Here is a 25,327-nt window from a genome sequence, read left to right on the forward strand (position 1 = left end):
TTTAGGAGCATTGCCCCTTACCCCGCAGGCACCCCTGAGTCAGACGCACCCAGGAGAACCTGGTGGCTGGCACTGGCCAGCCCAGCCCAGCGGCCGTGACACAGAAAAAGCCCCACAACCTTGCTGTAGAGGAGGTTGCTCTCAAACCCTCATTGACACCAATTTGCTGTCCTGGGCCCCAGGGGGCAGTGTTCAGTGACAAGCTTCAGGAAAGCGGATGGGAAATGAATGGGCCGGTTCTAGAATTGGCAAGTGGCCTGCAACCCCAGCTCTGTCCCTAGGGGGCAGCCCTCGCATGGCCTCCAAGAGGCCCAGGCCTGCTCAGGGCGCAGCTCTCTCCCTGATGCCCCTGCCTTGCCCCTCCTGGAACCCAGCCCCTCCTGGACTGGCCACTGGGTGCCCAGGCGTCCGCCTCTGCTCCTGACCTGGTGGAGACACTGGCATCGCCACCACCCTCTGTGGGCACTGATGGAGGCTCTTCGGCTCCTCCAGGCGATGTTCCACATAACCCAGCAGAACTACTCGGGGGCCCTGGAGGTGGTGAACCAGATCACTGTGGTCTCGGAGAGCTTCCTGCCCGCCTGGATCCTCAAGATGAAGCTGTTCTTGGCTCGGCAGGACTGGGAGCAGGCGCTAGAAACAGGACACAGGTGAGGGGCGAGGGGCGAGGGGCAACCATGCCCCTAATATGCTCCTGTCGTGCAAGGTGGGGAGGTGGGAGATACTGTGTATTTGGTGGAACCAAAAAAGTAAAAATTGTCACCAGGGGAGTTGTGAGTACTGATAGCATCCCATCATGAGGGGGAGGAGAGGGAGGACACCTATCTGCTACGGCAGGAAGCCGGCCCCTGTGGCCTGCAGGGAAAAATCAGAAACGGGCATCCTACGAGGTCTGAGCATGTCGTTTAGACAAAAGATGGAGGGAACTGCCTATAGAACCCAAAACAGCAAGAGTTACAGGGTGAAAGCAGGGGACTAAGGACTGCTGTGCTATTTAATTTTTTTTAAATATGGATATGATTTATGTTAATAAGAACTTTAGGGGTGCCCTCGCCGGTTTGGCTCAGTGGATGGAGAGTCGGTGCGAACTAAAGGGTCCCAGGTTTGATTCAGACCAGAGCCACATGCAGGGGTTGCAGGCTCCATCCTACCCCACCCGCAGTAGGGGGTGTGCCAATCCATGATTCTCTCTCATCATTGATGTTTCTATCTCTCTCTCCCTTCCTCTGTGAAATCAATGAAAATTCAAGTATGTTTCAAAAAACAAAGAAAAAAAGAATATGGTTCCTTAAATGTTAAAAAAAATTTTAAAAAAATAAAAAACCATTAGGGGCAAAAGGTCACTGATGACTGAGAGAAGACTTTTAGTCTGGGGCTGGGCAGGTCCTCAAAACGGCGGAGATTTCAGGAGTTACTAAGACTGTGGAAGCTCAAGGCCAAGGGTAGCTGTGAAGAGAGCTAGACAGTTTCAGGGGAGGAATGTCTGATGGGAGTTTTTTGTGTTTTTTTTGAGGATGGTGTTTTCTAGATAACTGAAGCTTGTCTTTTTAACTCTAAGGCTTTAACTGTTTCTATCAAGTAATGCTAAAATGTATGATACTGATTTTCTCCCTGAAAAGAGTTTGTGGATCTTCCATTTTTTTCCCCTAAATGCCCCAGGCGTCACTATGAATTGTTAATAAGTTCTGTGATGATGCACAGCACAGCTGGGAAGAAAACAACACAAAAACAAACCTCTTCCTTCCCTGTGAAGAGATGGTCATTCCTCTGAAGATGAGTGGAACTGGCGTCTCAGAGAGAGCGGGGCTGGTAGAAATTGAAAGTGATCCGCCCGGCGGGCGTGGCTCGGTGGTTGAGCATTGACCTATGAACCAGGAGGTCATGGTTCGATTCCCGGTCAGGGCACACGCCCAGGTTGCAGGCTGGATCCTCAGTGTGGGGTGTGCAGGAGGCAGCCAATCCATGATTCTCTCTCATCATTGATGTTTCTATCTCTCTCTCCCTCTCTCTCCCTCTCTGAAATCAATAAAAATATATTTAAAAAAAAAAAAGTGATCCCACCCTGCTCAGCCTACAGGGCCCCACAGGTGCAGTGACTCTGTGGGCCCCCAGCGTCCCTCTCTCTGTTGATACCTGGCCAGTGTCCTTGGCAGGAGCTGGGTCAGAAGCTTGCTTTGGAGCCTCAGACCTGGGCCCACCGGCTATCTAGAAGCACCTGGCTGGAAAGGACACAGCCCTGGGCACACGTGGCCACCCTCGCCCAAATCCTGCTGCCCCCCGCCCCCCCCCCCCTCACACACACACACACAGGGACGCAGAGTCTGGTGCCAGGGGGTTGCGCCTCACACCTTGACACCTTCCTCCCCAAAGCTTTGCCAGCTCTGGGTGTTCATGGAATCCTCCCACTTTTAAATCTCTGCTGTTTCTGGATGTGTTGCTTTGGTCATACCTAATATTATTTATTTTTTCCCTCCTCTCTTATTTTTCTTCAGCAGTGTTAAAATAATTTGTTGTTTTTATCTGTCTTATGAAAGAACCAGCTTTGAGTTTTGTTGATGCCATTATGTCTGTTTTCTGATTTATTAATTTCTGTTCTTTATTATTTCCTGCCAACAGCTTCCTTTGGAGTTATTCTGTTGGGTTTTTGTTGTTGTTGTTTTGTGTGTGTTTTTTTCTAACTCTTAAGTTGAATGTCTGCCTCCTCCATTCTCAATCTTCTTTTAAAATATAACCATTTCATTCTACGGCTGGCCCTTGAGGTACCATTTTAGTAGTAGCTACATATTTTTTATCACTTGATTCTAAGAACTTTCTGATATCCATTCTGATTCTTTAGTCCGTAAATCATTTACAAGTGGTGGTTTTTTTCTCCAAATGTATGAGGTTCACAAGCATTGTAAATGGTTAGAACTCCTTGAATGTGGACTGTGCCTAATGGTGTTGAATTCTACATGTTAATCAGAGTAACCCTCTATGAAACAGAAGGCCATTCCCTGACTAGACTGAAAAGGTATGAAGTTTCCTATGAAGAAACAGAATGTTGTAAAGTCTGTAATATGACCAGAAACAGCCTCCCTCACAATGGCAGAGGATGGAAACCAAAGTGCCCTCTCCATCTTGCAGCTGCGTGCACCTCCTGCCCCACCCCACACCCTGGTACCATGCTCATGTCTGTGTGCGTTGGGATACGAATAGGCTTCTCTCACAAAGACACCCCAAAATACATGACCTAAATAACATAAAAGGTTGTTCCTCTCTTAGGAAAAAGTTTGACTGGTGGTTCAGGGCTATAGGATACCCAAGCCCCTTCTGTCTCGCTGCTCTACCATCCCTAGGATGTGGCTCACATGGTCCACGTGCCAGCCAGCAGGAAGGAGGCAAAGGAAGAACTGGAAGGCATGCTGGAAGGGCACTGCTGGATATCACACTGGGCACCTGAGTGTGTATCCTATTGGCCAGAACTCAATGACATGGCCACACCTACGCTGCAGAGGGAAGCTGGGAAGTGTAGTTTTTGTTCTGGGTCGCCATGTGCCCCACCAGTTCGGGAGTTCTAGTATTAAAAGAGGGGAGAATGGATGGTGGAAGACAACCAGAAGTTGACGCTGCTACACCATCCTCGCCTTGCCTAGGAATACTCTCCATTCATGTGGCTCCTCTTCCTCTTTCAGAATCCTAGAGAAAGATAAAAGAAATATCGATGCCTACCAAATTCTAGCTGTGCACGAGCTTGCAAGAGAAGGAAACATGACCACAGTAAGTTCTTTCAGGACTCAGAAGTTGAGCCTTGGAACAAACATAGCCATGGAGGAACCCCTCATAGCACCTCCAACCCCAAGGCTTTGGCGGGTGCTCCCTGGATCTTGGCTCCCTCCTCCCTCCCAGGCAGTCGGCTGCTGGCCTGGTGCCCTGCGGTGTGGGCACAGTGACAGCTGGCCCCAGGCTCTGCCTGGGTGGGTGTGAAAGGGCAGCTTCTCTTCACACACCCAAGGGGCAGTGCCAGCTCTTCGATGGACAATGTTCCTGAAAGCTCCCCTCTGAGGCTCTGAAGCAATGCCAATACCTGGACCCCCATGTCCAGTTACATCCGGGTCTCGGGGGCTGGCACTCAGGGGTGGGTGTTTGTAAGGTTCCCCAGCTGATGGTGACGCGCAGCCGGAGTGGAGAACCTCTGCCCAACTCCTGTTGGACACGTAGCCTCTGACGTCGTCTGTTTTGTCCCTGCAGGCTGCCGATCACATTAGAAATCTGATTAAGGCACTAGAGACAAGAGAACCCCAAAATCCAAGCCTCCATCTTAAAAAAATTATTGTGGTTAGCAGACTGGTAAGAAGGCGCTTTCCTGGTTCTGAACTACTGCTTCTCACTGTGTCCCTTGGAGCCAGGAGGGGGGGGGGGGGGGCGGGCGGGCGCAGGGGGGGTGGGTTATGGTCCCCCTGGAAGCTCCCTGTGTACTCCACCTCTCCTCTCTCTGGTTCAAACTTGGCCCCTACCTGCCTCTGGCCAACACCTGTGTCATGGTGGCCCAGGTGCCCCTCAGAGATGCTAAGAAGATCAGGGAGATGCCATCAGGCAGCACTTTTAGAGTGGGTGGCGCCTCTTTTCAGGGAAGAGGGTGGTAGTATGGCTGTTGCCCAGCAGAGCCATGCCCAGCTCTGGCCTCAGGGTACCGGGCACCCAACTCCCATATTCCTTCTGCGGAAGCGACCTGGGAAGGCCGGCCCGTCTAGGAGGCCTCTCTGACATCAGGCAAGGCCGCCAAACCGTCGGCCTCTGTCAGCCCCATCAGCCCCAAAGCAGGGTTCACTAGAAGGACTTGCTGTAAGAACAGGGGTGGTTCTCGGGCCTCAGGGGACAGAACCGTGGGCTCAGATGCCACTGGGAGGCCATCTCTCCCTCCACGTCTGGGCCGAGTCTCTCTGTGGACCCCGCACATGGCAGGGAAAGTGGCTGCTCGCAGCCTTTGGGGTCACTTCCCGTCAGCGGGGCTCAGGAACCTCTCTCACCCAGCTGCAATTTCTGAAAAACCTCCTGGTGATTCGTTGGACCAGTTATTGCGGCCAGACAGGGGATGGGTCCCTCGGGCCGGAGGCAGCTGTGGCCCGTGGGAGGCTCTTTGGGAGCTGATCAGCGACACAGACCCAGCTGCCTGGACATAGGGTGCCTCTGAGGCTCTCCTGAGCCCCCCTCCTAGGCCTGTTAAAATGCCCCCCAATTCTGATGTGGCCTTGTTCAGACCCACTGCGCTGACTGGTCACCCCTCCCTGTGTGTCCCTTCCTTGCAGTGTGGGAGGCACCAGATGATTCTACAGCTAGTGTGCAGCTTCATCGAACGTACCTTTCTGGCCGCACCCACCTACACCCACCTGGCCATAGAGCTGGGCTATCTCTTCATCCTGCAGGACCAAGTGAAAGAGGCATTTATGTGGTACTCGGAGGCCATGAAAGTGGACGAGAACAGTGTGGCCGCCTTGACAGGTCTTTGCAGGCTGGGTAGGGTGGGCGCTGGAAGGGCAGGGGTCGGCAGCCAAGCAGGGTGGCCTTCCTGGGCCCAAAAGAGAGGTGTGGGGGAGCACTGTCCCCAGAGGGTGTGTGCGTTTGGGGGTGCATTGTATGACAGGGCGCTTTTCCGTGAATCTACAAGCATAGGAATACTCGCACAGGAGAGGCACAGGAACACTCAAAAGTGGATTCAAAGCAACACTGGCGACCAGAGACACAATCAGGAGGCTCAGGAGGAAGCAGAAACAATCCTGTTCTTCTGCCCCGAGCAGGTGGCTTCCCACCACCACAGGGACAAGCAGGACAACAGGATGTGGCTGCCGGGCACATGGGCAAAACCCCCTCAAATGTTCCTCCATCAGGCTGACTCCTTCCCTGTTTCCTCATCTAAGAGGAGAGCCCCAGCCGGGGGGCCAGAAGGGAAGTCCACGGGGCAGTCCCCCGGGCTCCAGCCCAGGGCAGGCCCACTCACATGCATCCTGGCGTCACCATGGTATCTGGCCTGGCTGAGGAAATCAGTCGCCTTCACAACTCGGGGGACCTGCCCAGCTGCTCATACGAATGAGCCTCGTCCTTGTGTAAATCTTCTGACAGTTTGAATGGGGGGCCGAGCGGGGACGTGCAAGGTCATGGCTGACACAGAGAAGACGTTCCCCCACCAAACACCTCCAGAGTCAGCTGGCTCCAGAGGCTGTGATGTCAATAAGTCAAGAACATGCTACTGTGAAGAAATACAGGGAACAAAAAAGAGTTGTTAAAAATGTGAATACCAAGTAAAAAGTTCCATCGATGAGCCAAATAGCAGGACAGATATCACTGAAAACCAAGATGGTGATTCGGAAGACAGGAATAATTATAGCCAAATGGCCAAAAAAAACATCAACAGAAGAATAGTAGAAACAGAAGGGATTTGTCCTCCCAAATTCAAAACGTATCACAAAACAACAGTAGTTAAACCAGCTTGAGGCCAGTACTGGAATCAACAGATAAAATGGGATCGAAACAGGTCTCAGGATAAAGATGACACTTCAAACCAATAGACTCCAAACCCAAGTCCAATGATCACAGTTGGATAACTGGCTATCCAGTAAGAAAGAAAACTAAAGGTAACTCTGCACCTCACACCATATTCAGTAACAAGTTCCAAATGAATGAAGTATTTAAACATAAACATTAAACTGGACTTGGGTTCACTGGGGATTCTAGGCATGACCACACACTCAGAAACTGTAAAGAAGATATTTTACTGATTTGACTGTGTAAACATTTGAAACTCATGGATGGCAAGAGACACTAAAAATAGTGACAAGGTAAATGGCAAACTAATAGGAAATGTTAGCTACAGAGAGTTAATAATATAGGGGGGGGGGGAATCACCCCAAAAGAGAAACAGGAAAAAGCTCTGAACAAAAAATTCATAGTAGAAAAGAAGAGGCCATTAAATATATGAAAAGACGTTCATTCTTCCTAATAATCAAAAACATGTGAATTAAAACAAGTTAGAATTCACTTTTTAGACTGGCAAAGAGTACAGTGTGTCTGCGAGGTGAAAAGGAAAGGATACTTTCAAATTCTTGGCAGTAATATGAATTCAAATATCAGTGGAGGACAAGTTGGCCTTATCTCTCGGTGTTTTAGATACGCATGTTCTTTGACCCATCGCCTCTGCTTCAGGGATTGGAACGCACACAAAATGCTCACAGCAGCACTGCAATGGTTAGTCATTGCACACAAACCAAGTGTGGGATGAGGCATCCTTCAGTAGGGCAACAGTTAAAGAAATGGTTCCAACCGCTGTGGAATATCACATCTTCATTAAAGAGAATGGGGTAGATGTGTATGAACTGCTAGGAAAAGCTGTGTATGCGTTAATAACCTGAAGTTACCTCTGGAGGGAGGCACGGTTAAAGCCTGAGCATGAACTAGGGCTGCTTTTCTACTCTGCCTTAAGATTTGAACTCTTTCCCATGAGCATGTATCACTTTAAGTTTATGAAGATGTTGGAAAAGGTCCCCCACCCTGAGATCCTTCCTGCCGTGGTCCCACCACGCTCCTTGGCCTGCTGGCCGCGCTTGGGAGCTGGCCGCTGATCCATGTTCTGTTCCATTCCCAGGGATCATCTGGGGCCAGATCCTAGAGGGCCACCTGGAGGAGGCCGAGCACCAGCTGGAATTCCTGAAGGAGGTGCAGCAGTCCCTGGGGAAGTCAGAGGTCAGAGTTCCGAGGGCATGGGTTGCTCCAGGAGTGTGTCCCCCTCCCCAAACTCCTCCACCCCAATGGAGAGAGTAGCCAAGATGGCCTGGCCCTCTGCTTCACCCTCATCGACCAACTCCGCCGGCTGGCGTTGGTTCCAAGCCCCGGGCCTGCCTCCACAGGTGCTGGTTTTCCTCCAAGCCCTTCTGGCGTCCAAGAGGCACAAGGGGGAGCAGGAGGTGACGGCGCTCCTGCAGGAGGCGGCCGAGCTGCACTTCTCCTACATGCAGGGCCTCCCCCTGGGCCCCGAGTACTTCGAAAAGCTGGACCCCCTCTTCCTGGTCTGCATCGTCAGGGAGTACCTGTTCTTCTGCCCCAAGCAGGTTAGCCGCAGGCGCATCTTCATGGCGGGGGCCTGGAGTACAGGTTTGGACAGCGGCAGGGGCCTCTCCTGGCCAGTCCCCGGGCTTCTGCGAGCCCCAGGTCGGGGGGGCGGGGGGGGGGCGGGGGGCGGGCCAGTGCTTTTCAGACTCGCACGTGCAGCACACAGATCACCCGGGGGTCATTCCGGTGCAGGGATTGACTCGGTGGTAGAAGCCCCACGTCTGGAACAAGCCCCCAGGTAATGTCAGTGCTGCTGGTCCAGGAACCGCACCTGGAGGAGCAGGCCCCTGGCTCGTGCCCCGGCCTTTATCCTAGAGAGGAACTGCGCTCCCTTTTCCCAGAAGCTTCGAAGAAGTATGTTCGTCTTGACTTGTCCGTCCTGCTTTCCCAGCCAGTTGAGATTCTTGTGGGCAGGGATCAGATCTGACATGCCTAGTAGCCCTCATGCCTGGCCTGAGTCATCCCCACAACTGTTTACTGAGTGCTCTGCCCCGTGCCCAGCACCACGCTAGGCACTCGGGCACAATATGGACGAAACAAAGTCCCTGTCCCGGGAGCGCCTGCTGGGCACCAGGTGTACCGAGCGGGCAATAAACCTGTGTGGAGTCCCGCTCCCTCCTGGGAGAGCTTTTTCTGAGGCTCCAGGGGTCTCCCAGGATGGGGCAACCTCACAGCCAGGCCCCCGTTCCCGCAGCCCCGGTTGCCAGGCCAGATCGTGTCTCCACTTCTTAAGCAAGTTGCGATGATCTTGACTCCTGTCGTGAAGGCAGCACCAGCTCTGATTGGCCCCTTGTATGTGATGGCTCAGATCAAGTATCTCTCAGGTGAGCCCGTGGTCCTGGTGGCCAGGTGGGGACTTGCGTCCTCCCGCATCTGTTCAGACACCTGGTGGGACTTCTGCCCCTGGGTTAGTGTCCATGGGCTCCCTGACTGGGATGCTTTACACACACACACACACACACACACACACACACACACACACACACGTACATACACACACATACACACACACACTCACACACACACACACACACACACACACTCACCAGGCCTGCCCCATCATGCCTTCCAGCCTCGGATCCCCTCAAACCTTCCTGACCTCCCTCACCAGCAGGGGTCTCTCCCACCCAGACCTTTGCTGATTGCGAGGCCTCTGCCGGGGAGCAGTCACTGAACTTGCCTTGTGTGCAGGCACTGCTCTGACGCCAGGATACCCTCGCAGTCAGAGAGGCAGAAATTCCCTCCTGGAGTTTGCACACTGTATTGTTTTATCAGGAGAAAGCTACAGCAGGAAGGGAGGGGGGTAGGGTTATGGTTTTTATCGGAGGTCAGGAAGGCCTCATGGGGAGGGGACGCCTGTTCCATTCGTCTTTCAGAGCCTCAGGGTGGCCAGAGTGGCTTCCTTCTCCCATCTCAAGGCCCAGATCCTGGAGAGAGTGGGGAAGAAGGAACACCCCTTTGGGTGCCCCCTCGCCTTCTCTCTCCCTCCCTCCCTCTCCCTGAGGCCTTTCACCCCTCGGCCTGAGAGCCAAGCTGACGTCTGTTGTCTCGGGGCTTCCCAAGCATCCGAATGCCATGTGCCTGTCTGTCCTCTGGCGCTGCATTGGGTGGGTGGCACTCTGCCGGGGGTCCCCCTGTCTGCATCCTTGGTCCTCCCAGTGTTCATCTGGGTACCAGGTTTACCCACAGCTTTAAGGCCTCCTGGGCACCAGGTGAGGGAAGGCCTCCAGCTGGTGGTGTTGCCATGGAGACATCTTGACATTTCTGCAGCTCACAGGGAAGGAGCAGGGCGTAGGGGACCCAGGAGCAGGTGTGCCCCACCCGCCAGGTCATGCGGTGGAGGGCCCTGGCTGCTGGGGGCCCTGGCTGGCCCATGGCCTTTTTTGCTCCCAGCCTCTGGTGACCCCTGAGCTTGTGTTTTCAATGCTTGTTTTTCCTGGAGCAGGAGCTGTTGAGGGACCTGGCTCCCCTCCTAGCTCACTGCACCCCACCCCTGGGATGCCACTTGCCCCCGCAAAGGGCCAGCCCGGCCGCAGGGAGGCTCTCAGCCCCACAGTGCCAGGGCGTCCACAGCTCAGCCTCAGGCACTGAGGGCCCAGGTTCACATGCTGGCTCTGTCCCAGCCTTCCAGCTAAGAACCAAGGAGAACGATACCAACCTTGCAGGGCTGGGCAAATACTAAGCCAGCCTTTCCGAAGCGCTCTGCGTGGGTGGGGCATCGCGCAGGTGCTTGGTAAGTGGTGGCAAGTACAGTTGCCGTTATTATTAGGTTTCATCCTGCCCTTCGGCGTGGCACCAGGACTTGGGTGTTCCCCGGAGCTTCCAGGTGGAGCCGTGCAGTGACAGGAGGGAGGTGTGACACTGAGGTTTGAGTTTCACAAAAACTGTGTCGTTCTCATTCTAGGAGGAGCCCTCTGAGTGAGGCGGAACAGAACTGGGTAAAATGCCAACCTTGGGTGCTCCTGGGTAGCAGGACACGTAAAGGTCACCCTGCTTTTGCGCACTGGGTTCCCGGAGGCCCCCAGGCTCCCTGGACGCAGGGGTCTGTTGGTTGTTTCTAGGGGAATTGGAGAATGCCCAGAGCACCGTGCAGCGCTGCCTGGAGCTGGACCCCGCCTCCGTGCACGCCCACCTCCTCAAGTCCCAGATCTACCTGGCGCAGGGCAACTTTGCCATGTGCTCCCACTGCTTGGAGCTGGGCGTCAGCCACAACTTCCAGGTGGGGCTCCTCTGCGCCCTGTCACCTGCTCAGCATCCCCAAGCCCAGCTGGCTGCGGGCCCCACAGGCCTTGGGAGAGGAGCCCCGGGAGCTCCCTGCATCCTCTGCCCCTCCGCTGGCCCGCAGGCGGGGGAGGGCCTAGTGGGCTCTGGGTGCCATGAGCAGCAGCGGTGATGGAGCCCCACCCTCCACTCGGCTCCTCTAGGTCCGAGACCACCCCCTCTACCACTTCATCAAGGCCAGGGCCCTCAACAAGTCTGGGGACTATCCAGAAGCCATCAAGACCCTGAAAATGATCATCAAATTACCAACTCTGAAGGCGGAAGAAGGCAAGAAGGTCCGCGGGCCTTCTGTGGGGCCCAGTGAGCGGGCATCCATCTTACTGGAGCTGGCAGATGCCCTCCGGATGAACGGGGAGCTGGTAAGGATGGCCAGGCTCTTCTCCCCGGGGACTGGGGCATGCTGGAGGGCCAGGGTCGGCCTGGGCACCAGGCCTTTTGATTCTGGCTAATGTTTACTTAGGCTAACATTTGAGTCTTTATTCGCTTGAAAGCATAGCTCTCTCCTGCCTAAAAGGCCTCCGTGGCTCTCATGGGCCTCAAGATAAAGCCCCACTCTGACGGGGACCTGCCTGATCTGCCCCCCGCCTGTGTCCCTGTCCCCGTCAGCATCTCAGGGAGGCGGCACACACAGGCCCCTCCGGCCCACCCCAGGTGGCTGTGCAGATTGGGCAATGCCTACCTGCCAGTGGATGCCAGTCACGCCATCACCTTTATGAACTGTGTCCCCTTGGAGTTTTGCAGTGTCTGACCTGTGTGAGGCAGCCCCGGGGCCTCGGGAGGTCTGGCAGGGGCAAGGCCAGGGCTGGGAGAGCTGGACTCTGCCTGTGACCCTTAGCCTCGCTGGCCTTGCCCACTCACCTGCTCCCCAGGACCACCTACCTCCATGGTCCACCAGTCCTGGGCCATCCTGCTGCCTCCTACGGTGATCGCGGCATAGCAGGGGTATCAGTCCGCGAGGACTTTTCTTCTTAAAGTTAAAATTTGCCTCCTGGGCAAAGACGGGGATGGGGAAACTTGTTTACGGTACTTCCCTCCCTTAAATCTGCCAAAAAGAATTAAAAGGGAAGGAATCTCCATCTGTAACAAAATTAGGGGACAGCTGTCTCTAAGAATAGTTGACAGTCAGTGATTCGTTCAGTGGTGGATGGAGGACCTGCTTTATGCCATGCCCTGGGCTGAGGCCCCGGATAAAGGAGAACAGGTCACAAGACCCCCGTCCTCGCCAAAGCTACCATGGGTGACAGAGAGAGAGCAGGGTGCAGTGAGTGGGGGGCCTGAGGTTCTGGCCTTTGCTTGAAACTTTCTGAACTGGGGATGTGGTGAAGCCACGGGAAAAGCAGGGACATTCCTGGAGGAACCCGCATCCAGCCCATAGACGGGCAGGCTGCTGAGCGAGAATTCCCCCCTGAAAGGCCCGCGGTGTCCTCTGTCCCAGGCTCCTTCGTCGGGGTGGTGGGCCAGAGGACAGTAAGGAGGGAAATAACCTGGCAGCCGTTTTGCAGCTCCCTGGGCCAAGATAACAGACCTGAGAGCCGTGGCCTTCACTGCGAGCCAGCGGGTTCCAGCCTGACCCTGGCTTCTCGAAAAGGCTACCTCCAGCGGGAGAAAGCTAAGGGAGAGGCGCTCCCAGCCCGGCTCGTGAGAAAGGCAAGCTTAGGTGAAGCTGTTCCCGTAGAGGAGAGGGGTGATCAGAATGGGCCCAGTGTGGAACTACAGTATAGGTTACTGAGTGAATGGAGGGAGGGGGGATAAAATAGACCAAAGACAAGGTTATACTTTAGGAGAAAGAGTGCTATAAGAAATAGAAGAAAAAAATTTTTTTTCAGAAAACTTTTCTACACTCAGTGCAAAGAAACAGAACATGGGGTCTTAAAAAATGAGCTCAAAGTAGAACGTAAGAGATCAAGAAAGGAGTCCCAGTAAAATGGGGAGCGATGAAAAGTCAGCTGGCGGAGTTAGAGTAACCACAGAAAACAAGGATGTCGTTAGAAAACTACGATTTCACGAGAAAGAGTGGAAAGTAGCCTAGCCCTTGCTGAAGCTCTCTGACTGGAGGAAAGGGTTGAGAAACCAGGAAAAATAAGTGATTTGAGGGGATGATGGATAAGAAAGACAACAGGTCTCCGCTAAAGGCTTAACCCATGTTCCTACAGAAGAGAGAACCAGTGGAACACAGAAAGCATTGAGGACATTGTAGGAGATTGGGCAGAGGTTGAGGGAGAAATGCTGGGAAGGCTGAATGCAAGGCAAAAAGCACCAAAATGGGCAAAGAAAGTATCTGTATTAAAATAATCAAGGGTACAAATATAATGAAAATATCAAGAGACCTCTTTGCACCCAATCCCACAACATTTAAGCAGGGAAGTTCAAGGACATGCGTCCATAGGTCTCCCATGGGAAGACTTTTGAGGTGGTAAGGAATCGGGAGCTTCTTACAGTTGGGGGTTTCTGTACCCCCCAGCTAGCTGGGCACCTTCCCCCTGCCCTCCAAGAACAGTGGCCCTGGACAGCAAAGCGATCTCCCTCCTTTCTGCCCCTGCAGCCTCTCCACAGGTGGAGGTGGGTCATCCTGTGTTTGGCTCCCATGTAGCAGGACTGCTCCCGGCCTTCGTCTCCCTGTTTCCTCTCTCTCCCGGGCCAGGTTGGGCAGGGGGATTGCGTTACGTTTCCTAGAAGAGATGTGAAGTGTGATCAGGCCGCCCGCGGTGGGTGGAGGCGAGCGGAGGGTGTGTTGGGTTCCCGTGTCTTAGCACGAGGCCACCAAGGTCATGCAAGATGCCATCGACGAGTTCAGCGGCACGCCGGAGGAGACCCGCATCACCATCGCCAACGTGGACTTGGCCCTGAGCAAGGGGAGCGTGGACATGGCGCTGAGCATGCTGAGGAACATCACGCCCAGGCAGCCCCACTACACGGAAGCCAAGGAGAAGATGGCCAGCATCTACCTGCACATCCGCAAAGACGTCCGCCTCTACATTGGGTGCTACCGGTACGCGCCCGCGCCCGCACCCGCAGCCTCCTCGCAGTGGCGGTGGCTGAGAGTGTGAAATTTCCCCGAGGGCTGGAACTGAGCATGGTAGGTCAGCCAGGCTGGCTCCTTGCTGAGTTCTGAGGACACTGAGCCCTGCTTGCACCCCCTCCCCCTTGTATGGCCCACATTCTGGGGGGAACCATGGGAATGCACTTCTGCCCTGGCCCCCGCTCTGCCCATCCTCGAGGAAATGTCCAATGACTTGGATGTGACTAATGTGAGGTGAAGGAGGACGGAGAGCCGATCTGAAGCCCCAACAAGGCCGTCTCTGAGATTTGACATTGGGACCCAGAGGGTACCTCCCCAGTCCCTTTCCTCAGGCAAAACTCCATTTGGCAATTCAGGTGGGAGGGGCAGGCTGGGAGGAGGGAGGGGAGACTATCCCAGTGGCAGTGGGAAACCTTACACAGTGGGGTGACGTGGTCAGATGGGAGTCCTAGGAAGAGCAGTGTGGCTGCCTCATGGAGAGGGGTCTGGAGGGCTGGGCGGAGGCTCTGGCCACGGCCCAGGTGACAGAGGAGGAGAGCCTCGTGCACATGGGGCTTTCGGTGAGTATTGGATGAATGGACGAATGTCAGCCAGGACTCCTGGAAAGAAGAGAAGGTGGTGGCTCAGGAATGTGAAGGATGCACAGGTCTGAGATAGGCTTCTGGTTACCTGCGCAGGGAGCTCTGCGAACATCTGCCTGGCCCCGACACCAGCCTGCTGCTGGGCGATGCCTTCATGAACATTCTGGAGGTGAGCAAGGGCCTCATGGCCTGGCCCGTCGCCCCCCAATCTTAACTGCTCAGTGGGAGAGAAGGCAGAGACCCCTGACAGCTCTCCCCTCTCCTCCCAACCCAGCCCGAGAAGGCCCTGGAGGCTTACGACGAGGCCTATAGAAAGAACCCACACGACCCCTCCCTGGTCAGCAGAATCGGGCGCGCTTATGTGAAGGCCCACGAGTACACCAAGGTCAGGCTGGGCTGGGCTGGGCGGGAAGAGGTGGGGAGGGCCAGCCCAGCAGGGAAGAGGGAGGAGGGTGCCTGGGTGGGAGAGGGTGTCAGGATGGGAGGGGAGTGGCTGAGTTCCCCCCCCCCCCCCCGAGCTCCCTGCGGAATGGGGTGCCAAGGGGAGAACTCGGCCACACTCCACCACTCCCCACACCTGCGCAGGCTGAAGCCTGAGCCCTGCCAGCTGGGAAGGCCTTTTCCTCTTAGGCTTCTGTGTTCTGGAGGGGCCCACAGGTGTGGCGGCTGCTGAGGGGAACACAAGGCCAGGCGCTCAAGTGTAGAGCCCGACCTGATGCCAGCATTTCCTGTTTGCACAAAGGCAATCAACTTTTATGAGGCGGCCCAGAAGATTAGCGGACAGGACTTTCTGTGCTGTGATCTGGCTGAGCTGCTCCTGAAGTTAAAGAAGTTCAACAAAGCAGAAAAGGTTTTGAAGCAGGCGCTGGAACATGACGCAGGTGAGGTAGCCTTCTAGCTCACTCCCCTTGCGTTGGGAGCAGGCATCTTGCTCCCCACCCTGTTCTCTCTTCTCTTGCAGAATGGTGCAGGGACCAGACACTAGCTGAGGTCCTGAACCCAACCCCCGCACCCCCACTCATCCCCAAGAGGCAGAGAACAGTAATTTGAGTTTCCATTTTGCAGCCACAGACATCCCATCCATGATGAATGATGTCAAGTGCTTGCTTTTGCTGGCAAAGGTCTACAAGAGCCATAAGAAAGAAGATGTGCTGGAAACCTTGAACAAGGTAATTGACCAGTAGACGCAAGGTCTGTATCTGCCGTTTTCTGATGGAGCTGAAGAAGGAAGGATAGGACTACAGGTTTGGAAGCCTCTAGGCTTGGTCCTCAAAAGAAGGCTTCGTTACACCTCTGAGCTCCACCTTCCATTTACTCCCCAACCCTTGCTCACTAATTTGACGGTGCACCAAAGTGCTGTGAGCCCTGCTGGGCTGGGCTGGGCTGGGCTGGGCTGGGCTGGGAGCAAGATAATGCCTTTGTCCTCAAGGATGCTGGTGGTGGTGATAATGGGCAATGCCCATAGCTCTATGCTGGATTCTGTACCAGGCTTCTTGCTTTCTTATTTAATTCTCACAGTAGCCCTTTGAGAAAGGCACTGTGACATTTACTATTTGACAGAAACGGCTCAAAGAGGGTAAGAAATGTGCCCAGTGTCACACTGCTCAAAAGTGGTGGAGCTGAGGTTTGAACCAGAATATGGCCGGTCCCGACCCACACCCTTCCCCCCTGGGCTGCCCCTGACGGGACAGTGCCTGCCCATCCTGTTTTGCTACCTCTCTCTTCCTACCCAAGGCTGTGGCCTGTCCCTTGTTCCTGGGGTGCATTCTGTGGTTGGAGAGGGACAGCCCGCTTTCCGACTGCTGGATTTATTCCATTGTTTGCATGGGGTCCCCATTCCTCCTTTGGCCCCCAGGAGCTCAGTGCCGACTTGTGCCCTCTTCCTGAAACTTCACCCTGGCATCGTCCTTTTCCTCTCGCCCTGATGCTCTCTACTCCCTCACTTGGTCATTGCACGTCCTGGGCATGCGTGAGGGCTGCCTCAAATTCCCAGCAGGGCAATATTCAGAACAAATGCACCCATCAAAACACAGCTTGCATTGAATACCTACTGTGTGCTTGTTCTAGCCCTTCGGCCTAAGCCAGTTAGACACAGCCAGTGCCAAGGTGTGATGGAAACAGGCAAACAAGGTGAATACAATAGCGTGTTTTGTTTGAGTGCTTTTGCGCTGGGCCTGTCCCAGAGGTGGTGCCAGCTTGCCACCGGAGCACTCGGCCAGCGGGCCTGGCGTGTCCAGAGGGACCCAGATTTGCTAAAGGCGCTTGAGATGCCCTTTCTAACGCTGCAGGCTCTGGAACCAGAGCTGGGACTGGCTGTGAAGTGGCCTGAGGCCTGGCACATCAGGCCCCAGCTTCCTGACCCTGCGCTGACTGGTTCCCCAAGGCCCTGGACCTCCAGGCTCGGATACTGAAGCGTGTTCCGCTGGAGCAGCCGGAGATGATCCCCTCCCAGAAGGAGCTGGCAGCCTCCATCTGCTTCCACTTTGGGGAGCACTACGTGGTGGAGAAGGAGTACGCCAAGGCGGTGCGGTCCTACAAGGATGCCCTCTCCTACTCGCCCACTGACAACAAGGTGGGGTCCTCAAAGCCAGGCCCTACTCCTTCTCTCAGGGCACGATGCCCTGCTGAGCTCCCTGAGCAGGGCGCAGGCCAGCAGGGCGCAGGCCAGCAGGGCGCAGGCTGTGGCTCCCTGAGGAGCCCAGGCGTAAGCGGCATGGGGCTTCTGGTGTGGAGGGCCCGCTCCAGCCGACCCCGGGGCCTCTCCCACCACAGCCCTTGGAGCAAGGCTGGGGAGCCCCACTTTGACAGCCATTTGTGGGGGGTGGGGTGGGAAGACGTTGCTGCAAGTCATGTTAGTCTGGCGTCTTCAGGTCCCTCTTGGAGGTGGGGAGACAATGAGTGTGTGGCTGCCAGGGACTCTGGGCAGGAAGCCCAGGCTAAGTTTCCAAGGAGGCTTGGAGGCGTGAGGGAGGTATGGCTCCGGTTAGGGAATGAGGCTGGAGTTCACGCGAAGAGAGTAAATGGAAAGCTTAGTGACAGACCCATTCATTCATTGAAATTGTACTCATCTCACCGATTTCTAGTACGTGCCAGGTACTACGCTAGGCCCTGGAGACCCAGGGGCAAGACATGGTCCCTGCCCTCAGGCAACGGTCTGTAGACAAGTACACAAGCCGTTCTGCCACCATGAGACCTGTGCCTGCATGTGGGTCAGGACACGACGGGAACTCAGCAGAAGGGTGCCTGTCCCTGAGTCTGGGGTGCAGAGGGCTTCCCAGGAGAGGTGAGGTCAGAGTCGAAGCTGAAGGATGAGTGCGAGTTACCCCGCCCCCAACTTTGAGAGGGTCAATAGTGAAACGCAGGGCATGGCTGGAAGTCCTGGGGGGAGAAGAGGAGGGCCAGCTCTCCCGGGGACCTGAGACTTATCTTGGAGGCAGAGCGGGCAGAACTGGGCATGAGAGAACGAGGCGTCCGTCCCCGCGCGGTCCCGTGGCGCTCCGTGGCTGGTTCATCGCTCTGGTCTCGTTCCAGGTGGTGCTGGAGCTGGCGCGGGTCTCGCTACTGCAGGGACATCTGGACCTGTGCCAGCAGTACTGTGCAGTCCTCCTGGAGACCGAGAAGTACCATGAGACCGCCTGCGTGGTAAGAGGCCCCCTGGACCTCCTCCCGCCCCCCGCAGGCGCCCACAACCACATGCAGGCTGCTTCCCAGCCCCATAACCTCCCAGGCCTGGCTCACCCGGCCAGAGGCCTGCCGGGCAGAGGAGACTCCTGGCGTGGACCTGCTGTCCTTCAGACGGGAGGGGTGGGCTGTCAGCAGGGGGCAGCATCTACCTCCAGGGACAATCCAGGGGAGGCGGTGAGGTCCATTCACTCCAGGGGAAACCACACCCACTGTTGGTGAAGGCAAGGGTGGGGCTGGTTCCTGGGGCTCGGGGAAGTGTGTGTGGGAAAAGCCCCCCTCCCCAGAGCCACTTGTCCCTCTCACCCAGGCCACCACCAGGGCCACCCCAGCAGAGCAGGGGAGCCCCCATTCTACCTCCCCTGCCTCGGGCTGGCAGTTCTCAGACACCAGTGAGGGGCTGGCTGTGCTAGCAGTCAAAAGGTCCCATTGGTGTCCAGCCCTGGCTTTCCCTTCCCACTTCCATGCTGCTCGCCCCCCTCCTCCAGATCCCCCAGGCAGCCCCACCTTCTGGGCTCCTCTTGTGGCAGCTTCCCCCAGTGCCCAGGGACGCTTCTCTACCTTCTCTCCTTACCCCTGACCCCCCCCCAACCCCCGCTCCTCAGCCCCACCCCTAGCCCCGCCCCTACCCCCTTGCAAGCTGCTGTCAGGAATTCCGGAGCACTGTGTCTTTTCTGATAGATGATGGCAGACCTGATGTTTAGGAAGCAGGAATACGAAGCTGCCATCAACCTCTACCACCAAGTCCTGGAGAAAGCGCCAGGTAGCTGCCTGCATGCAGCCTGCCCACCGAGATTGCCGGGGGTGGGGGTGGGGGGGATGGGGTGGGGGGGGTGGGGGGGGTGGCATCGGGCCGCTCTACCCAGAAGGGTGGGCCCTCTCCCCTCCTTCCTGACTGGGCCGAGGAAACCCCTTCCTCTCCGATTGTTCCCAGAGAGGCAGGAAACTGATAAAGCCCCGATGGAACGTGCTGGTCCTTCCCGTGTCCGAGGGGCCGGTTCCGGGTCTCAGGCAGGGCAGTGCTGGGCACTGGGCCCGGGACAGCCTGTCTGTCCCCAAACCCCAGGCGGTGGGGATCCACCCCAGTCCCCTCTGAGGCCACAGCCCCCTGGAAGTGGCTAAGAAATTCGCCCCTGGTGTGTAGCTCCATTACCTCTCACTACCGCATTGACCCCTCCCCCGCTTCTGGCTGGAGAAGGCGCCAGACACAGCAGGCCGCAGCCGTCTGCCCAGAGGCCCATCAGATCCTAGCTGTTAGGCGGGTGGGTCCTGGAGCCAGAATGTCTAGGTCTGAATCCTGGTCTTCCACTTATCAGCTGTGTGACCCTTGGCAGATTTCTTAGCTTCTTTGTGTCTCACTTCCTCATCTGTAAAATGGGAACAATAAGAGTAACTGCTTCATTGTGTAGTTAATATCAGGCCAGGTTCAGTATAACTGCTAGCTGCGGTTATTGCTGCTTTATGCATCATTATCCTACTCTCTCAACGCTGGAGACTGAAGCGGCTGGAATGTCCCTGCTCAGCCCAGGGCAGTGTCCCCGTCCTCCCTTCTCCCAGCCTGGAGATCGCTGCTCTCTTATTTTAGACCACTTTTCTGTACTGAATAAACTAACTGATCTGCTACGAAGAAGTGGCAAGCTCGAAGATGCCCCTGTCTTCTTTGAATTGGCCAAGAAGATGTCTAGCCGCGTGCTTTTGGAGCCAGGGTTCAACTACTGCACAGGCATCTACCACTGGTGAGTGCGTGTGAGTGCGTGTGTGTGGGGGGGGAGCCGGCGGGGTTGGGGGGCCGGGGGTGTGTCGTCCAGCCTTTACAGTGAGGAGGCTTTCTCCTTAACAGGCAGGCACGCTGGGCTTTTGCAGAAATTCAGCTTCCAGACCAGGGGACGGGGAGACCAGCGCTCCAGCCCCTGCACGCCCCGGGTCTCAGTTTCCCCGTCTGAGTCCGGTGTTTCTCTCCTCCACTGCAGGCATATAGGGCAACCCACTGAAGCCCTCAAGTTCCTAAACAAAGCTCGCAAGGACAGCGCTTGGGGCCAGAGCGCCACCTGCTACATGGTGCAGATCTGCCTGAACCCAGACAACGAGATAGTGGGAGGAGAGGCCTTCTACAACTTTGTGCCCGAGAGCATGTAAGGGCTTGGCTGGCCCCTGGGGGCGGGGGCGGGACCCTGGGAACGCGGGGAGAGCCAGCCAGTGGCCTCAGGCTCACCGATGCCTCCAGTTCCTCCAGCAGGAAGGAGTCAGAGCAGCTGGGCGTGCGCACCGCTGAGAAGCTGCTGCGGGAGTTCCACCCGCACACGGCCTGGGGCCAGACGCAGCTGCAGCTGCTGCAGGGCCTCTGCCTGCTGGCCACCAAGGAGAAGGCCAACATGGAGGCCGCGCTGGGCACCTTCATCCAGATGGCACAGGCTGAGGTGGGCAGCCTGGCCGGGCGGGCAGGGGCGCGGGCGGGAGAGGCTGAGGTTCCCAGCGCAGACGTCTGCCTCCCACCTCCCTCGGGCACAGAGGGACAGCGTCCCCGCGCTGCTGGCCATGGCGCAGGCCTACATGCTGCTGAAGCAGGTCCCCAAGGCCCGCACGCAGTTGAAGCGTCTGGCCAAGGCCCCGTGGGCGCTGGCCGAGGCCGAGGACCTGGAGAAGAGCTGGCTCCTGCTGGCCGACATCTACTGCCAGGGCGGCAAGTTTGACCTGGCCTCAGAGCTGCTGCGGCGCTGCGTGCAGTACAACAAGGCAAGGGGCGCGATGCCCTGGGGGGGGGGGGGCGGGCAGGGGACACCCGGTGGCAGGCGTCTAGGGTCGAGCAGATGTGGGATGAGAAGAGACCAGGAAAGAGCAGGATGGGAACAGGCAGCACAGCACAGGACAAGGCAAGAAGAGGCGTACAGTCCAGCCCGTGCGGCTCAGTGGTTGAGCGTTGACCTATGAACCAGGACGTCACAGTTTGATTTCCCCATCAGAGCACATGCCCAAGTTGTGGGCTCGATCCCCAGTGGGGGACATGCAGGAGGCAGCCGATCAATGATTCTCTCTCATCATTGATGTTTCTATCTCTCCCTTCCTCTCTGATAAATAAAAACACATTTAAAAGGAAATAAAGAGGCGTACAAAGGCGGGCAGCCAAGGGGAGCATGGGATGGGGGAGAGAGCTGGGAAGGATTCCGGGGTCCCGGGGTCGCTTAGGCGGGGAGGGGCTGCGGGTGCCCGGCGCTGGGGCCGGCGGTGGCTTCCCCCTGCAGAGGCTCTGACCGGCTTGCTCTGCAGTCTTGCTACAAGGCCTATGAGTACCTGGGCTTCATCATGGAGAAGGAGCAGTCCTACAAGGACGCAGCCACCAACTACGAGCTGGCCTGGAAGTACAGCCATTACGCCAACCCTGCCGTCGGTAAGGCCGCCCGTCCAGGACCGCCACCGGGACCTTACCGCAGGCCTCAAGGCCTGTGTTCAGGCCCGTGTGGGAACCAGAGGGTTACTCAGGTCATCAGGGTGCGTGTGTTCTCTCTGCCCTTGAACAGGCTTCAAATTAGCTTTCAACTACTTGAAGGGCAAGAAATTCGTGGAGGCCATCGAAGTCTGCCACAATGTAAGCCACCAACACTGGCGGGGCGGGGTGGGGGGGGGGGGGAGGCGGGGTGGCCTGGGGCAGCGGCCTGGTGTATGGCAGGGAGCCTGCCTGATGTTTTTACCCCCTTTCTCTCTTTGTTCAAGGTCCTCGGGAAGTACCCCAACTACCCCAAAATCAGAGAAGAAATTTTGGTAAAGGCCCAGGGGTCCCTGAGGGCCTAGCTGTGGTCAGTGGGAGCCAGGTTGGGTGGAAGCCACCAACCTACGGACATTTCACGGAGGGGGTGGGACGTGGGCCAGTGGAGAAGAGATTCAGAAAATGACATATTCTTCCCCATGTCCGTGTCGTGTCCTTTATTTGAGCCATACCTCCTCTGGTCTAAAGGGCGCCCTGAAGCTTTATGTGTTTTAAGGCACAAGAAGCAGTTTTGCTCTGGGGAACAAGGACAACAAGCAGCTTAGCTTCCCCTGGGCTCACTGGGCACCCCTCTTTTAGATCAGGTCCCCTTCGGTCAGCCACCCTTATTCCGGACTCTGGGAGGGGACATAGGGGAGCAAACAGGTGGCTAAAGAAATACCCTACAGCTATTTTAATATTGTTATGGCAGCCCCGTAAATGCCTCTCCTCTCCTGTCTGGTCCCCCGAGTCCTGGAGCTAAAGAAGCAGCCCTTCTTCATGATGCTCTTCCCTGCCATGGTGCTCGCTGCGTCCTCCCTGACAACAGGAGCAGCTGGGAGGACCAGCTGCACAAGGTCCCCAAGGCCGCGGTGCCGTGTGAGAGAGAGAGACCGCCACCCTGCAGGCTGCAAGGGTCGTCGGCCACTCTGTCCCTGGCGTTCTGTCTCCTCCTCCCCGAGTCCCCAGCTGGCCTCTGCCGGTCCCCACTGCTTTGGGAAATTGCCCTTGCCTGGTACAGGGAAATGCATCATAAGAAAAAGCAGTTCCCACTTCAGCTTCTGTAAAAGACACTGACCAACTCCTTCATCCTCCAGAGGAACCCTTTAGCACCTAAGGGGACAAAAGCAGGGCTCCCTACTTAAGTGAATATCGTTCATTGTAACTGGCAAGAGGGTGAGAGGGGTCACCTCTGCTGTGCTCCCAGTGCCTGCCTTCCTGTTTATCAGGATGGCAGTAATGGGCCGTCTGACCTGGGGGGGGGGGGGGGGGGAGGGACTCTGGGAATCAGGAGGTCCAGAATGTCCGTGTGTGACCTTCCCAAGACCCTTCCTTCCCCTCTCTTGGACTCAAGGTCCCCATCTGTGGCAGGAAATTAGACCAGATCCGTGTGTTCCCAAATCATGGTACAAATCCCTGCGGGTGATATTTAGCAAACACATTTAAAGTTTAATAACTGTGTGTTTCAATAGTTTTAGACAATGGAGAACAGCACAACCAACCCCTGAATCCGTGGGTGGTGTCACACGGACTGGGTCTAACTTTTAAGCATGTGGATGTAATTGATGCGGAGTAAAATGCTTAGTCTGAGTAGCATGTGGATATGGCAGTTATCGAGAGAAGGCCGGTGACTAAGGTTTGGGAACAGTGAATAGGGGAGGGTCCCTTTCAGAGCAGCTCAAGTTGTCCTTGCTGGCTGCTGAGCCTGGTGTCTGACTGACGGGTGGCGGGCATGGCCTCTGGGTATGAGTCGATGACCTGGAAGGCTTTCCCCAGGTTACTACCATCTTCCTTATGGGAAAACAGTCCACTGGACCATGAGGTGCTTTACAACGCCGTTTCTTCGGGAAGGCTTGTGCCCCGCCTGCACAGCCAGGTTCGGTGAGCCTGAGGGCGGGGGGGGGGGGGGGGGGGCGGTGAAGGATTTAGAAAAGACAGATGAGGAAAGCTGGGTCTGGTTGGGACGCTGCCCTCTCTGATGGAGAGACAGCGCCATGGCCTGCAAGCCGAGTCTTTATTTATAGCCAGATTCCACAAGGCAAAGTAAGGGCGTGGTCAAGATGTTTACAACGTTCTCGTGGGTTTCTACTCAATGACATGCACCTGATCAAGCTTTGTTTACTTGCTGCACGCACCTCAGGCAGCCTGAATCACAGCCACGTGGGACCACAGGTTCGACCCATAACCTGTCCAAACACTAGCCCCTCTCCACAAGGGCTGTGTGGAGAGGTCTGTCTGTATGGAAAATGATGCCGTAAAAGATTGTATATGCAGCACTTACATTGCTGTAAAACCTCAACCGTCTTCATTTATCTTTAAAAAAAAAAAAAGGCCAATGGCCCTGTGGCTCTAGAGGGGGTGTGAGCAGGTTGAGTCTAGCCATGGGCTGTGTCCACGGGGTAGGAGCTCACAGGGTCTTCCAGCAGGGGTACTGGAGCTGCTGGAGGCTGCCACCCAGACCCCAGGCTGCTCAGAGCTGAGCCTCACTGCCTTTGGAGAGATGCGCTTTTGGCTCACTCGTGCTGAAGCAATCTCTACAAAGGGATTCCCAGGGGCCAGTGAGAGAGACAGGGCAACTCAGTGTCCACCATGAGAAGCCTAAGACAGGCTGTCCCTGCCTAAGCTGGTCACAAGGACAGCCGACCCCACCATGGGCCAGACGCGAAGCCTCGAGTCCTCTAGTGGCCACTGACCATGTGGCATGTGACCATGTGCATGCATGTCCCAAGGCAAGAGATGTACCTAAAAGATGGCAAACGTGGTAAAAAAAAAAAAAAAAAAAAGGATAAAACAGAAATAGAGGCCAAAGCATGAAAAGAGCATGGAAGTCATGAAGCTTGCATGTTCCAGACTCTCTTCAGAGTGCTGTATATACATGAACTAGACAAGCTCAGGAGGTGAGCAGGGTTATTTGCACAGTATTGAGGACACCTGGGCACAGTGAGGAAGTCATTTGCATAAGAAATCTCACTTGGTAGCAGAAGAGCTGGGATTCAAACTTGGCACCGTGGGTCTGTGTGCTTAACCAGTAAACCACAGAGCGCGCGAACCAACAGAGGCGCAGGATTAGAACAAGAAGTCAGGTCTCCTTGTTGGGTCCCCTTCCCAGCACTTGTGCAAATTATTATTGCTAAGAGGGAGGTTGACCTTGCTCCTCAAGCCCCCAGACTGGGGCTCACCAGGGCAGAGTGCAGCTTGCTCCTCTGGCCTGCAGCCCAGGCGGCCAGGGACAGGTCGGACAGGTCTGGCTGGTGCAGATGGATGAAGTTCTACAGCTTCCGGTGTGTGGTGCTCAAGTCCCCAGGGACATCAGTAGCTCAGCCCCACACAAGGCCTCCACCCACCCTACCCCTCCGCCTGCCTCCACCTGGGGGAGGGGCGGCGACTTCACCCTTAGAGCCTCAGCTCAGTGTGGGTGAGTGCCCCCACCCATCCAAGCACACAGCTTGTCTCAGACTATCCACCCCAGGAGACCCCTGGAGAGAGAGGGGTTCTTCCAAAGGGAGAACTGCTCCGTGAGCCCAATCAGCCCCTCTCAGCTGGCTTCCAGTCTCCAGGGTGCCTGGCCTTCGTGGAAGGAGGCCCAGCATACTGTGTCCCCAATTCCCGTTCCCAACACGGCCTCAGTATCCGCGCTGCCATGCAGGGCCTGTCTCCCTTTCCCTCCCCCTCACTTCTGAGCGAACACCTGTGTTCTTAGTCTTCCCACAAATGCAGACCGCACCA

The 25,327-nt window shown here is 56.0% G+C and overlaps 1 protein-coding gene across 2 annotated transcripts in view; it reads left to right on the forward strand.

Annotated features, from left to right (window-relative positions):
• Positions 1–22,041, forward strand: part of TTC21A (tetratricopeptide repeat domain 21A) — a 28,841-nt gene extending 6,800 nt beyond the window's left edge. Inside the window, exons 6-29 of one of the 2 annotated variants that reach the window (XM_081105848.1) lie at positions 493–650; positions 3,672–3,756; positions 4,228–4,326; positions 5,286–5,478; positions 7,616–7,713; positions 7,878–8,078; positions 8,774–8,903; positions 10,641–10,798; positions 11,004–11,219; positions 13,611–13,849; positions 14,557–14,629; positions 14,735–14,845; positions 15,203–15,341; positions 15,526–15,629; positions 16,844–17,032; positions 17,992–18,102; positions 18,823–18,904; positions 19,727–19,877; positions 20,112–20,273; positions 20,366–20,558; positions 20,650–20,874; positions 21,406–21,526; positions 21,657–21,724; positions 21,850–22,041. In XM_081105848.1, coding sequence (XP_080961974.1) covers positions 493–650; positions 3,672–3,756; positions 4,228–4,326; positions 5,286–5,478; positions 7,616–7,713; positions 7,878–8,078; positions 8,774–8,903; positions 10,641–10,798; positions 11,004–11,219; positions 13,611–13,849; positions 14,557–14,629; positions 14,735–14,845; positions 15,203–15,341; positions 15,526–15,629; positions 16,844–17,032; positions 17,992–18,102; positions 18,823–18,904; positions 19,727–19,877; positions 20,112–20,273; positions 20,366–20,558; positions 20,650–20,874; positions 21,406–21,526; positions 21,657–21,724; positions 21,850–21,927 — 3,384 coding nt within the window. In that variant the 3' untranslated portion in view covers positions 21,928–22,041. The remainder of the gene's footprint in view (positions 1–492; positions 651–3,671; positions 3,757–4,227; positions 4,327–5,285; positions 5,479–7,615; positions 7,714–7,877; positions 8,079–8,773; positions 8,904–10,640; positions 10,799–11,003; positions 11,220–13,610; positions 13,850–14,556; positions 14,630–14,734; positions 14,846–15,202; positions 15,342–15,525; positions 15,630–16,843; positions 17,033–17,991; positions 18,103–18,822; positions 18,905–19,726; positions 19,878–20,111; positions 20,274–20,365; positions 20,559–20,649; positions 20,875–21,405; positions 21,527–21,656; positions 21,725–21,849) is intronic. The other variant, XM_081105849.1, reaches the window with a different exon arrangement.
• The last annotated feature ends 3,286 nt before the right edge of the window (positions 22,042–25,327 follow it).

Source organism: Myotis nattereri, assembly GCF_964212035.1.
Source record: "Myotis nattereri genome assembly, chromosome: 14".
Lineage (NCBI taxonomy): Eukaryota > Metazoa > Chordata > Mammalia > Chiroptera > Vespertilionidae > Myotis > Myotis nattereri.